Source organism: Pinus tabuliformis, chromosome X (genome assembly GCF_031772625.1).
Source record: "Pinus tabuliformis cultivar Carrire ecotype Pingquan chromosome X, CPIR1, whole genome shotgun sequence".
NCBI lineage: Eukaryota > Viridiplantae > Streptophyta > Pinopsida > Pinales > Pinaceae > Pinus > Pinus tabuliformis.
The window spans coordinates 122477282-122490258 of NC_142308.1; the positions used below are offsets into that span (position 1 = coordinate 122477282).

The window sequence follows — 12977 nt, forward strand, 5'->3', positions numbered from 1 at the left end:
TATTATTATTTTATTATTCAATTATATTTACTAATTAATATTTAGTTAAAATGCATTCGTAAAATTTAGTTTAAATATATTTTTTAAATATTTTAGATTAAACCAACAATTAAATGACAATTGACACATATATTTGTTTTTTTGTTTTAAGTTATTAAATGACTACGGGAAGATAACTAAAATTTACTTCACCTAATTTGATTGATTAATAATTATTTTAAGAACCATAAACCATTTTATTATCCCTACTCTACAAGGCAGGTGATGATATTGCATTTGGTATAGTCAATTAATCTTATTTTACCAAAATTAAACAATATTTTATAAAGTTGACATTATCGAACAAAATTAATTTAGTTTTTTAAATATTTTATTTTTATTTTTATACACTCTAAATGCTTTATTGAATTTTAGTAATGATAATTTTAATATTTTTATTTTATAAAAAATTAAACAATATTTTATAAAATTGACATTTTAAATTTTTTTTTTTAAATAAATATTTCAATTTTATTTTTATACATTTGGATTGTTTCACTTGGCTTCTTTCTTATTTTGCAATACTGTGCCAGATTTGTTTCATACATCTCTCATTGCCAAATTCAACTTCAACCTGTCCACAGTTCCACATGTGCGATCGAAGCGATGGTTGACCAATGTTGGAACTGTGAAATCAATCTACTTGGTTTGTGTGATTGAGCCCACTAGTTAGAGTAAAGGTGAAACCAAGCAAATTGGAATTTATTGAACTCTTTATTTTTTTTCCAGCAGTTATTGAACTCAACCAGAAGATGGCCTACATTATAACATTCATAAACGAATTGAAGAAAGAAACCTTAATTCGTTCGGTTTGCAGAGGCTGTGTGACGTGGATTCAACATGAAAACGACCATGGCTTGATTCGCTAGAGTCGGAAGCCCTATAGCTGTCACTTGGTCTACGTAGCCTGCCAATTTGATCCATTCAGGATATAAATTGTACTGATAATATTATCCTCTTCTGTTCAATTTCTACACTGTACAGTAAATTGGGTTGTGGTGTAATATTATAAAGATAAATAAGTGGCAGGTTTTACATGATTTGCATTTAGTAATAGAAAGTCAAAGCGTTCATGTTATATTGAGATTAATCTTTTTAGAGGCTTGTACTTTACAGATTGTCATTTACCTCTGCAAGTGATTGAATTAATATGCTGTTCGAGCGTCAGTGATTTGATGTTTGTTCATATTTTTGGCTACTGGCAATGCTTTTTGGACTGGTCAAATAGGTTCGCGAAAGTTAGGGTAAATTTACCATTATTTAGGTGATAACACATGAATATTAGAAAAAATTATATATTAATATTAACATAGTACGTGTATATATTAGTTATATACTTATGATATATTAATCTGCACATATATGTCTAGATTATCTCCGGGAAGATTATACGGGTAGATTAATATATCATGGTATATAATTAATATATCACAATCTTAAAAGTTTAGATTAATATATCATTAAAATTTCATAATTCTTTGAGAAAGAAAGGGTCTTTTACTTTTTAGTGGTTTAATTGTGCATCATAGGAGATTGTTTAGACTTCATGCTATTGCAAGAAAGAAAGGTATCCTTACTTTTCACCGGCCTACTTGTGTATCCTTGTTTCATAGTTTGGCTGTATTGTTCTCATTGGAATGCAAAATAACTATGATATTGGTACTTCCCTATTTTATGGGAAGGAAACATGTTCGGTGTAGCCTTTGGTTAAGGAAATAGGTCCATAAGTTAAAAACTTGTTATATGTCGATATGCAACAGATTGGTAATTGTATCATCTTTGAGGAATTCTCAAGTTTGTTAACGAAATATATTGAATATTTGTTTAATGTTCATAATATTCGAAGAAATTGACAAAACTTCTGATCACGAGCTAAAACTTTAACTAAAGTATACATGCCTTGGCCTTTTTTACTGTCAACCTTTCTTCTAAGAAAACATAAAATGGAAATGCGCCAACTTCTTCATCTCTTGCTTCAGGATTGGAGACAACGAAAGTTTAGAAGATTTTAACAAAACTCATCTACCTCCACAAAATTTTTGTTATCACATAGACAAATCAGGAGCAGGCTTGAAGTAGCTAGGTTGTTGTTTCAAGTAGTGAAGCCATTAGATGAAATGGAAAAACTGAACCCCAACCATGCCATGGAAGCCACTCTTCCATCCTAGGAAATTCAATAGGCCTATAAAAAGATGGCATACAAAATAAAGACCATGCCACATCATTTGTCATCAGACTTATATAATCTAATGTTGGACAAGGCTCTACCATTATGCCTGATTATGGAAGTCCAACTCACAATCAAATTCCTCCCAGTGATCAATCAACCTTGACATCTCTTGTCAGAACAAGAGTGGTTTCATATGAGAAATTAGAGATTGATAAACCCTATGGAATGTGAGCTATAAAATCATTTTTTTTCATAGTTCAATTAGGTTATTTCCCTCCATGGGGAAGAAATATTTTGAGAGAAAATTGCTTTTGTTAAAGGGAAGAATATTTGGATAACATTATGATTGTAACAATGTTTCCAATCTTTAAAATAAGCGAGTTGTGTTTCTCAGAGAACAGAGTGGGACTTTCCTTTAGTGTTTGTAACTCAAGGGATGGTTTGATTTTGGTTCAAAGGCATCCCAATCATAACAAAAGTATTTAGCATTATATCATAATTATATAAAGTGTTGCTCAATCAACAATTGACCTTTGACGTTTATAATTTTTTTATATCATTGGGTACTAACTGAAAAAGAATGAGAAGGCTAGCTGCTAAGCATTTTGACCTATGTATAGATTGGTGGAAACCTACTCCATAGAAGAACACATGATTAAGTTTTGTATCTATATATGCATCAAAGACTTGCATCCTAGATCTCTGGAAAAAAAACGTTCCATACCAACGGATCCAAGTAATTTGAAAGAGATGTGGGTTCACTTCAAAGTGCATCGCTTCTGATGGTTTTCCTCTAATGTTTCTATGTAGGGATGGTTGGTAAGTTAGACCCAAATATTTACATGGTAAGCACGACAAACTTGCATATGTTTGAGGCCAAAATGCTTACTTGAGGGCACGATTAACGTTCCATATCAACGGATTCAAGTAATTTGAAAGAGATGTGGGTTCACTTCAAAGTGCATCGCTTCTGATGGTTTCCCTCTAATGCTTCTATGTGGGGGGATGGTTGGTAAGTTAGACCCAATTATTTACATGGTAAGCACGACAAACTTGCATATGTTTGAGGCCAAAATGCTTACTTGAGGGCACGATTACCCCCTTCCAATTCATCTTTCTCAGAGAAAATATCTCCTATTGTTGTAGTTGGTGAATGGTACTACCCCTTTATCTTCATCAAGGAGTTGGGCAACAACTATGAGGATCCCAAAATTCAACTAATGGAGACACCCTTCTACAAGATGGAGCTAGAGAAATTTTGGGAGGAGAAGTCATACATTGGTATTAATGCAAGATAGAGAGCCACCTCCTCCTTGAAGTTCAAATCATACTTCTGATCCTTCTCAATGTAAAAATCAGAAGCAACTACATCCATGCCAATGACAACCTGGTGATTGAAACAACATGACTCTTGACCATTTATAACTAATCAACATTGCACCCAATAAAAAGTCAACAATATAAAATAATAAAACTTAAAAGAATGTGAAAGGAAGTAGCATAGGAAAGAGTATCATAGAAGAAAGAAGATGTGATATGTTATGTGATTTAATTGAATATTTAAATTATAAATAAGAATTACTTTATTTAAATATAAATTTTAGGCTTGGAGAATTGTTTGGATAAAGAAATTGGTTTCTTATATCCTAGGGTTAGTATAGATAGTATATAGAGTATATTCACTTAAGGACACAATGCCTTCAAACTTTGTAAATGCTCCATGGTTGCATTCTCTTTCAACCATTGATATGGTTACTACCTTGACCTTTGTTTCATTGTCTCTAACCACCTAATGAGTTGTAATCTATTCCACTCTTATGGCATATTCATTTCCCTCCTCTCCTTCAAAGTGTTTTTCAAATACTACAATAATGTTATTGTTGTCCTCTTCTTGACTTGCAAAAACAATAGGGTTTCTTCTTTTTCACTTATTTTTTCCAATAAGAAAACTCCCCACTAAAAGAGGCAGTTCAAATCTAGCTTTAATGATGTGGGCATGTATCCTCTTCCCCTGCAACTGCATGCAGAATGCTTGGCACATGTGAAGAGGAAAATTATGAATGTTAGTCCACCGACATGTAGCATTTGGCTAAAGAACTTCAATGCCTCATTGGAAAGCCCATTATGGGAGCATCCCCAATTGTTGCATTCCATGAGGGTTCATCCCTTTTAGGGATGATGTCAAATAGTTGTAGAGCATTATTTATCATTCCACAGTTTGCATACGAAGGGTTACCTTTGTGAAAACTAGGGTTGATCATATGGAGTATGAAGTGGCAATATGAGTACCATGTACAAGTAAAGCCAATATGCCATTTGTATAACATGTTGACATGAAAAAATACAAAAATTCCTTGAATAAACTTTGAAAGGCTATAACATTGTGATAAAAGTTCAAAATTTAGCAAGAATATTGTTGTTGGAAAGATTTCAGTGAAAAATCTATATATGAGCTCAAAAGTAACCCTAGAATAGTATTCTTAGAAGAAAAAGAAAAAAATTGAATATTCCACCTCCTTGATAGCACTTAGGGGGTTAGGTATGTTAACCCTATTTTTTCCCTTTTTTTTTTGTATCTAGAAGAATCACCAATTGGGTTAGGATCATGTTCACGTGGCATGGGGTCAATTCCAACCATTACCACTAAACCTCTGGGTGAACCCATGCATGCCCCAACACGCAACCCATAAGGCTAGTGAGGAGGGATTTTGAACCACATACTTCACAAAGACTTCATATCACGACAATCACCAATCGAGTTGTCTCCCGGGGGGGGCCATAATTAACCATTTCGATATTGTCATTTTAATGCATTATTTTTATGTGTAATTTATAACATTAATTAGACTTATGCAAATATGGATAAGCCTTGTTTCTAATTAAATATATAGTCTATTTGATATGGTAATAGTAAATATGTAATATGATATATGATTTCTATTATGTTTTATGGGTAAACTTATTTCTAAGAAAAAATATGCTCTACTTATATGCAATATTGATATATAACTTTGTGTTATGTTGTATGAATGTGTTTTCCATGCAAATTTGATTTTTTGTTTTATAATTCATTCAAATTCTAAATTTATTAAAAAATCTAGTTAAAAGTAAACTAACTCTCTTTATATATAAAAAAAAAGCAATATAAAAAGTATTAAATTATATTTTTAATTTATTAGTTGCAACATTGAAAGCTATTGAATTCTTTATTAGTGGCAACTCGTAGAATTTTTCTCGCTTTTGCCCTGAAAGTGGGCTAGCAACCTTGATTTTTAACCCAAAACTCTGGATCTCCAATATTTTAATTTAGCATAGTTTTCCTTTCATCATGAAAATGGAATCTATGATGTCTCATTAAAATATTTTCTATGTTATTACTGTTAAAAACAAGGGAAGCTGCGAGGCAGCAAGTCCCTGCATCAAGTTAAAATAAGCATTTCTTATGACAGACTGTAACATGTGAAGAATACAAGACAAGCACGAATGCTAACAATTAAGACATTATGCCTATGAAGCAGACTGATACTCTTTTCAGAAAGTTTTCATATATATAGAAAAAACGAAACTGGAATACTGGCATCAATGATACATATATCAGTCCTCAGTTTAGATTCTTTAGATTCAAGGAGCGTTGTTATTTCCAATCAGGGCAGTCTGCAGTGCCTCTCCTTTGTTAGTTTGATATGCTAGTTTTGTAATCATCGGCATCCCAGCAGAGACGATAAAAGCATGATCCAAATGCATATTTGAAGCATCCGTCGTAGACCTGTAACAGACAAGGAAGCGGGGAATTAAGACAACGCGTAAAGTAATGAAAAAATAGGCGTGAGATTCAGAATTTTGACTATACAGCTCAAACATACTCCATAATCATGCCAAGTACTTGTTGTAGAATCATATGCTCCTCGTTCGAGATGTTATTGTTTTCTTGGTTTCTTTTTTCTTTGTGTTTCTACTTTTACGATGTCGATAATCAGAAGAGTCATGAGAACAAGTGCTAAGAGAAACAATGCTGCCAGTTGAGTAAGTTGGCTTATGCTAATGGATTCCATGTAATGTGAAGCAGAGAGATGTATGTCAATATCTAGGTGCAGAAGGTGGTTTTCTTTTGTAAGCGAGAAATTAGGCATTGCTTTTGCCAATTTATAAAAGAGTTCAATGTGTTTGCAAGCTGGTTTTAAGTGTGAATGGAACTGGGTTTTTGAGAATATTTTACTGTACAACCAAATAAGGAAAGCCATGCAAGATCGCAAGAGTTGAATGCGGGATAAATTGCTGACACGTGCAGAAGTAAGTACATATACGGATTGATTTGGAATGGAGCTGAAATACTTGAAGATCAGATCGGAGGGGATATAATCCAATATGAGGAGCATTTATTGGAGGAGGCCAGTATTTAATGATCGTCATAAAACGAAAAACTTACGTTAAGTGAGCAATCGGTGCAATTAAGCGATCTATCTGACATCGGAAGCAGATGGCATATGAAATGATGTATGTGACGGCAAAAGTAAATGGGAAATTAGGTGATGTATCTGACATCAGGGGCAGATCTCAAATGAAATCTTAGTGTTAGATTGGGTCCAAGCTATTCTAATAAACAATTTGCAATTAAGCGATCTATCTGACATCGGAAGCAGATGGCATATGAAATGATGTATGTGACAACAAAAGTAAATGGGAAATTAGGTGATGTATCTGACATCAGGGGCAGATCTCAAATGAAATCTTAGTGTTAGATTGGGTCCAAGCTATTCTAATAAACAATTGGCTAGACAGGACAAGTCAATTGGCTAGACAGGACAAGTAATGAGTGTATGAAAGACATGTTCAGACAACAGGTATAATTAAAGCCCTTTCTTATAAAGCACACTACGTAATACTAGCTATATTCTATTTTATTGTGCCTCCATGTATAAGACTCTAATGCAGATGACTGAACTACTTACTTATGCAGGTATCATGGTTTCTAATATACAAAAGGTCACCTTTGCAGCTACAATCATAGCTGCCCCATCTATTTTTGCAACTGCTCTCTGAGCACTGGCAAGCTAAGAGACAGATTGATACTTGTAATTTGCTCATTTCTACAAATAAAACTATAATGACTTTCGTGACATTGTGATTCCTTTATAAAGAGTAAAATTTAAGCTTCCAAAGAGACCTTGTAGCTGTTTGCATTCCATCAACATCTCAATTCAATTATAATGAGAATATATAAGGTAATGATCCTCAAAAACGTAGTCATTATATGTAGTCCATAATCACATGTCATTCCACAAATAATTTTTAAATACACCTTAATACTCTAGTCCTGGTAGTTTATCCCATACTAAAAGGTCATTATTTTAGATAAATTGGCCCTAATTTAATCCCCACACTTGCCATTTTACCTGCCAACCTATCTTGCCCCTTCTGACATCATCCAGTTTTAATTATGTGAACAGTGATACAAGCTCCCTACTTCCTCAAGAAAATCTTGGAGCTTTCAATTTTAATATAGTTTCCAGCCATTAATAAAATCGCTCAAACTTGACAGCTTTCTAGCATTCAGCCTACAGATGGTCCTTGCATCACTATAATATTTGCTTCATAGTTAGTTGCCTAACCGATTCCTAAAGCATAATGGTAAATTCACTTATCTCCTCCTTCCTAATTGTCCCCACTACGACATTGCCTAGTTACCTTTGGCTGCCTCATTTTTAAACACGCCGACCTTTCAGGGATTGATTACAAAATTGGCCAGTCTTTTCCTGCCTTTCAACAGTGAAGGAAATTCTTCAATACTAAAATAGACTCCAAAGGGATATCGTAATTAATCCCATGTTTATAAACCCACACCAATGCACTGAGTTAAGCCTACCAATTCTACTACCTAATCAAAAGTTAAGCCTTAAAATCTGACCAAGGAGGGAGTGAGTCCTGTGGTCTGAAGGTTTGATGACTTCTAATATGTAGTCCTCAGTTGTATTCTCTTGCGTGAATAATAGGCTTTGGAATTATGCTGCCTCTCTCTGATACAAGATGTCTTCTTGTAGTTGTTGTTTTGTCCACAACTGTTTTGTGCTGTTGTGTTTACATTTCTAAGTCAATTCTATATTAAAAGGTCAACCGCATGTTTTACACTAAGAGAGCCAATATTTATGGCAAAAAAAGACATAAATAAGCCTCAACTCCCAGGGGTGCGACTCAATTGGCAATCACCGTGATATGAAGTCTTTGTGAAAATTTGAGGTTCGAAGTTAAAATCCCCTGATTTAACCAGCCCAACCCAGTTGCTGAATCTTCTGGATACAAAAAATAAAATAATAATAATATAAAGGTTTTAAAAAACCATAAAGAAGCCTTAAATTGAATAACTTGTACCAAAGTTCTAGCACCACCATAGGCACTGCAATAAAATTTGGTCCATCTCATTTCAGTATCAAAAATCATACTAACTAGTGAAGCATGAAAGAGATGAACAAGAAGAAACAGAAGAAGAAAAATGCAACAAAGTTGGTTTCTACTTACCAGTTTTATCTGCTGGTGATTTAAGCAAAGCAGCTTGGGGAAGATCAATGCGTGCATTTGCTTCAAGCTGAAGCCGGAGAGACTGCTTTTGTGCTTCATTTTTAAAGCTTAAGTCTTCAGGAGCAGACAGATCCTCAACAGACAGACAAGGTGGCTGTTCGAAAATGTCCAAGGCTGGGAATTCAGAAGGTTTTTCCTCAGGCAGAACTGGCTGGTCCTTTTGCAATTTATCAGGAACTGGAAAGGCACAAACTGAATCTTGCCCAGTAGAGACATAGCTCTGCTCCAATTTGGAAGCGACCACAGATTCCACATTCAAAGTGTCTAACTTTTTCTGATTTGGGGAAGTGTCAAACTCTTCAGTAAAGTCGATAGATGTGTCAAAAGATAAGCTTTCGCTAGAATCATAGCTCTGCTCCAATTTGGGATTGGCCTCAGATTCCACATTTAAAGCATGTAACTTTTTTGGATTTGATTTTGGCTTTTCAAACAGCTCAAACTCTTCAACAAAGTCAAGAGATATGTCAGAAGCCATGCTTTTGATAGCAGAGTCGGGACCTGGTGGAAGGATATCCTGAATGACTTCTTCACAAATTTTCCGCACATTTGTACCAACTACAGCGACTTGATTTTCAACATACTTCGTTGTCTCCTGCAAAAATAGTAATGTTAAAAAAGCTGTCACTTTCACCGTATTGTGTATGTAAATATTGACTTTCCAATAGTAAACCTAAAGACTGAAATAAACTACAGTATAACCTTTCGGAACCAGCAGACTCCTACTTAGATATATGGATTAGAAAGAAGACACCATACAGGAAATCAAAAGAAATAGTCACAAAAATGGTAGTAACTGGATATTATACCAGCAATTTCTCTTCAAAAAAACTAATGAAAATCATAATATGCAGATGCTACTGATAAAATCGACATGTCCAAAATGACATGTAAATGTTAAGACTGAAGTCTAAGATTCTCACTTGTAGTAAAATAGGAGAATTTTGATCCACCTCCACGCAGATGGCCTCAAACTTTTGGTACATCTGATCGATCCAAGATAATCCTTTTGATGTAACATCCACGTCAAATATTGCAAAACCTTTTGGCCCCATGTTGACTCTATTCTTTCACTGCAGTGCAAATAAATGTGAGCCTTAACTTGTCCATGCTTTTATCCTGTTCTGTGCACTAACTAACTAGAGGCATAACTTAACAAGCTTAGAAGTTCTTAGAGTGGAAGAATCCTCAAGAAATTAACTTAGATGACCATTAGCAGCACTAGTTTATATATGGAAATATTAACAAATACAAACAATCAAAATTAAGCATACAACTCATCAAAGGAGGGGGGTAGAATAATACTTTGAAGAAGAATATCATAGTTGCAATAGATTCAGAACATACTAAGAAAAACAAACAACTTTCATGTAAGAAACCTTGCCGTCATTCACAATCAATGTCAAGATTTTCATTCTTTTAAGCAGTGTATGGGCAACACACATTTCCTGCTCTGTCGACCACAAAATTAACAAGCTCAATCTATCCCTTGTGAATACTAAGCTATAATGGTATTTCTTATTGAAATAGTAATGCTAGTTTCATTTTCTGTTCTCCGATGGTAATAAAAATGTAAAGTTTGAAAAAGCATGTACGTAAAAGGCACAATTGGAACGTTTATTTAAAGAAACATGATGACAGAAGTACAGAGAAATGGCAGACAAATATGGAGTGAGGTTATCTCTGGGTCATCATGGACTTTACTCCCCATGTATACATTATAAACCTGCAATATCCAGCAGTGTGCACGGAATCAAAGAAAAAACAAATTCACAAACATCTTCATATAAAACAATGAAGCATGCATATTCTAACTTTAAGCCCAGCGCAGTTCTGTGCCATAAGAACTTCAATTGGTCATGTGCTAGCAGAAATGCCATTCAACATAACATCACTGAGGCACTGATGCATTATACAAATAACTTAAAGATACTACTGAAAATCCTAATAGTTTCCTTTTTTTTCAGAGATGACCGAAGAGGTTCTTGGCAAACTATGATCCTAAAAAATTTGTCACTCATGACGACGACATAAAGAATTTCTACCTATCCTTATGTCTGATGAATGTACAACACGAGGATGTGGTCTGCAAGCTGTTTCCTTATACCTTTGAGAAAAAAGCATCCACATGGTACTATAATCTACTTGCTGTTTCCTTATACCCTTGAGAGGGCTTTTCTTAGAAAATTTGATGAGGGAAAATCAGCTTTTGCTCTTCTCAAGCAACTTAACCTGATCAAGATGGAGAAGAAGGAAAAGGTGGAGGATTTCAATCAACATTTCACGACTTTGCGGAATAAGATCTCCAGAGACTCACTTTGTCAATCCCTTGGCCATAGAGTATTACACTTCAGCCTTAAACCCATGCCTTTGAGAGGGCTTTTCTTAGAAAATTTGATGAAGGGAAATCAACTTTTGCTCTTCTCAAGCAAGTTAACCTGATCAAGATGGAGAAGAAGGAAAAGGTGGAGGATTTCAATCAACATTTCACGACTTCGTGGAATAAGATCTCCAGAGACTCACTTTGTCAATCCCTTGGCCATAGAGTATTACACTTCAGCCTTAAACCCATCTATAGCACTCTTATAATTACTATTATTCAGAGTTTGATCAAATATATCAAAGACAAGTAACTGACACACCTATTTTCTGTTACAGTGTATTAAAACGAAAAACCAAAACACACATATATATAGACTGAACTGCACCCAAGACAAATAATAGAATCTCAAACTAATTGCTAATACCCATTTTCCATTGAGCAGCCCACACATGCAACAAATTAGAAATAGGTCACAATTGAAGATATGGGTTTTGCTCAGTAAGAAAAGTCATTTTACATTCAATATGGATCAAAAGTGACCGTGGTTTTATTGCACGCAGAAAACGGAAATCTGAAAACATGTAGATGATGATGACAAATTGGATGAAGTTATAATCAGAAATTCTTGGGTCCGTAACAGAAAGTTGCTTCATTAAAGCAGCCAAACTTTCTGCAACATGAAGGACAAATGCAGACATCATCAAACCCACAAAACATGAAGGACAAATGCAGACATCATCAAACCCACAAAAGGACAATGCTGAAGCATAATTTAAAGTAAAGACAAAAATCGCCATGATAATCCATAACTGCTTCTTTTTCTAAACCATGATAATCCATAACTGCGTCTTTTTCTAAACCATGAAGAAATTTCCAAGGGAGCAAAGAAGAGCACAAACCAGATGGGCCAGGTCTCTGTCAAAGAAGCTGTAAGAAAACTTACATATGCAGAAGCCCCTTTTTACCCAAGTATTGCATTAACGCAAACGATCTACAGTAGGTAATTTGAATACAAATACAATGTAGCTTAATTATTACAAGAACAAGAACATTAGTTGTAACCGTTAAATGTACATCTGAAAGTGACTATAGTGACTATATACATGAACTGTGTCTATGAAGCCATCTAGGAGAGGAGGCACTCCTAGCGTGTGCTTCTGATTGGAGAGAAATACACCATGAAAACTGAAAAAGTCAAATCCTACAGAGGGTAAAATATGTCAATAAATTCACAAACATCTTCATATAAAACAATGAAGCATGCATATTCTAACTTTAAGCCCAGCGCAGTTCTGTGCCATAAGAACTTCAATTGGTCATGTGCTAGCAGAAATGCCATTCAACATAACATCACTGAGGCACTGATGCATTATACAAATAACTTAAAGGTACTACTGAAAATCCTAATAGTTTCCTTTTTTTTCAGGGATGACTGAAGAGGTTCTTGGCAAACTATGATGCTAAAAAATTTGTCACTCATGACGATGACATAAAGAATTTCTACCTATCCTTATGTCTGATGAATGTACAACACGAGGATGTGGTCTGCAAGCTGTTTCCTTATACCTTTGAGAAAAAAGCATCCACATGGTACTATAATCTACTTGCTGTTTCCTTATACCTTTGAGAGGGCTTTTCTTAGAAAATTTGATGAGGGAAAATCAGCCTTTTCTCTTCTCAAGCAACTTAACCTGATCAAGATGGAGAAGAAGGAAAAGGTGGAGGATTTCAATCAACATTTCACGACTTTGCGGAATAAGATCTCCAGAGACTCACTTTGTCAATCCCTTGGCCATAGAGTATTACACTTCAGCCTTAAACCCATGCCTTTGAGAGGGCTTTTCTTAGAAAATTTGGTGAAGGGAAATCAGCTTT

The 12977-nt window shown here is 34.7% G+C and overlaps 1 protein-coding gene across 1 annotated transcript; it reads right to left on the reverse strand.

Moving 5' to 3' along the window:
• Window positions 1-5907: 5907 nt before the first annotated feature.
• Window positions 5908-9932, reverse strand: LOC149138737 (uncharacterized). Its single transcript, XM_089450480.1, has 3 exons — window positions 9703-9932; window positions 8723-9374; window positions 5908-5975 (listed from the first exon to the last, which is right to left on the reverse strand). Exons 1-3 carry the CDS (start codon window positions 9832-9834, stop codon window positions 5908-5910), a joined length of 852 nt encoding a protein of 283 aa, XP_089306606.1. The 5' UTR covers window positions 9835-9932.
• Window positions 9933-12977: the final 3045 nt, after the last annotated feature.

Excerpts from the sequence above, each read along its gene's own strand:
- LOC149138737 (XM_089450480.1), bottom strand. The coding sequence starts at position 9,834 with ATGGGGCCAAAAGGTTTTGCAATATTTGACGTGGATGTTACATCAAAA. Across the intron at positions 9,375-9,702 it reads ATTCTCCTATTTTACTACAA|GAGACAACGAAGTATGTTGA; the intron begins GTGAGAATCTTA and ends CTATTTTTGCAG. Across the intron at positions 5,976-8,722 it reads ATCACCAGCAGATAAAACTG|GTCTACGACGGATGCTTCAA; the intron begins GTAAGTAGAAAC and ends TGTCTGTTACAG.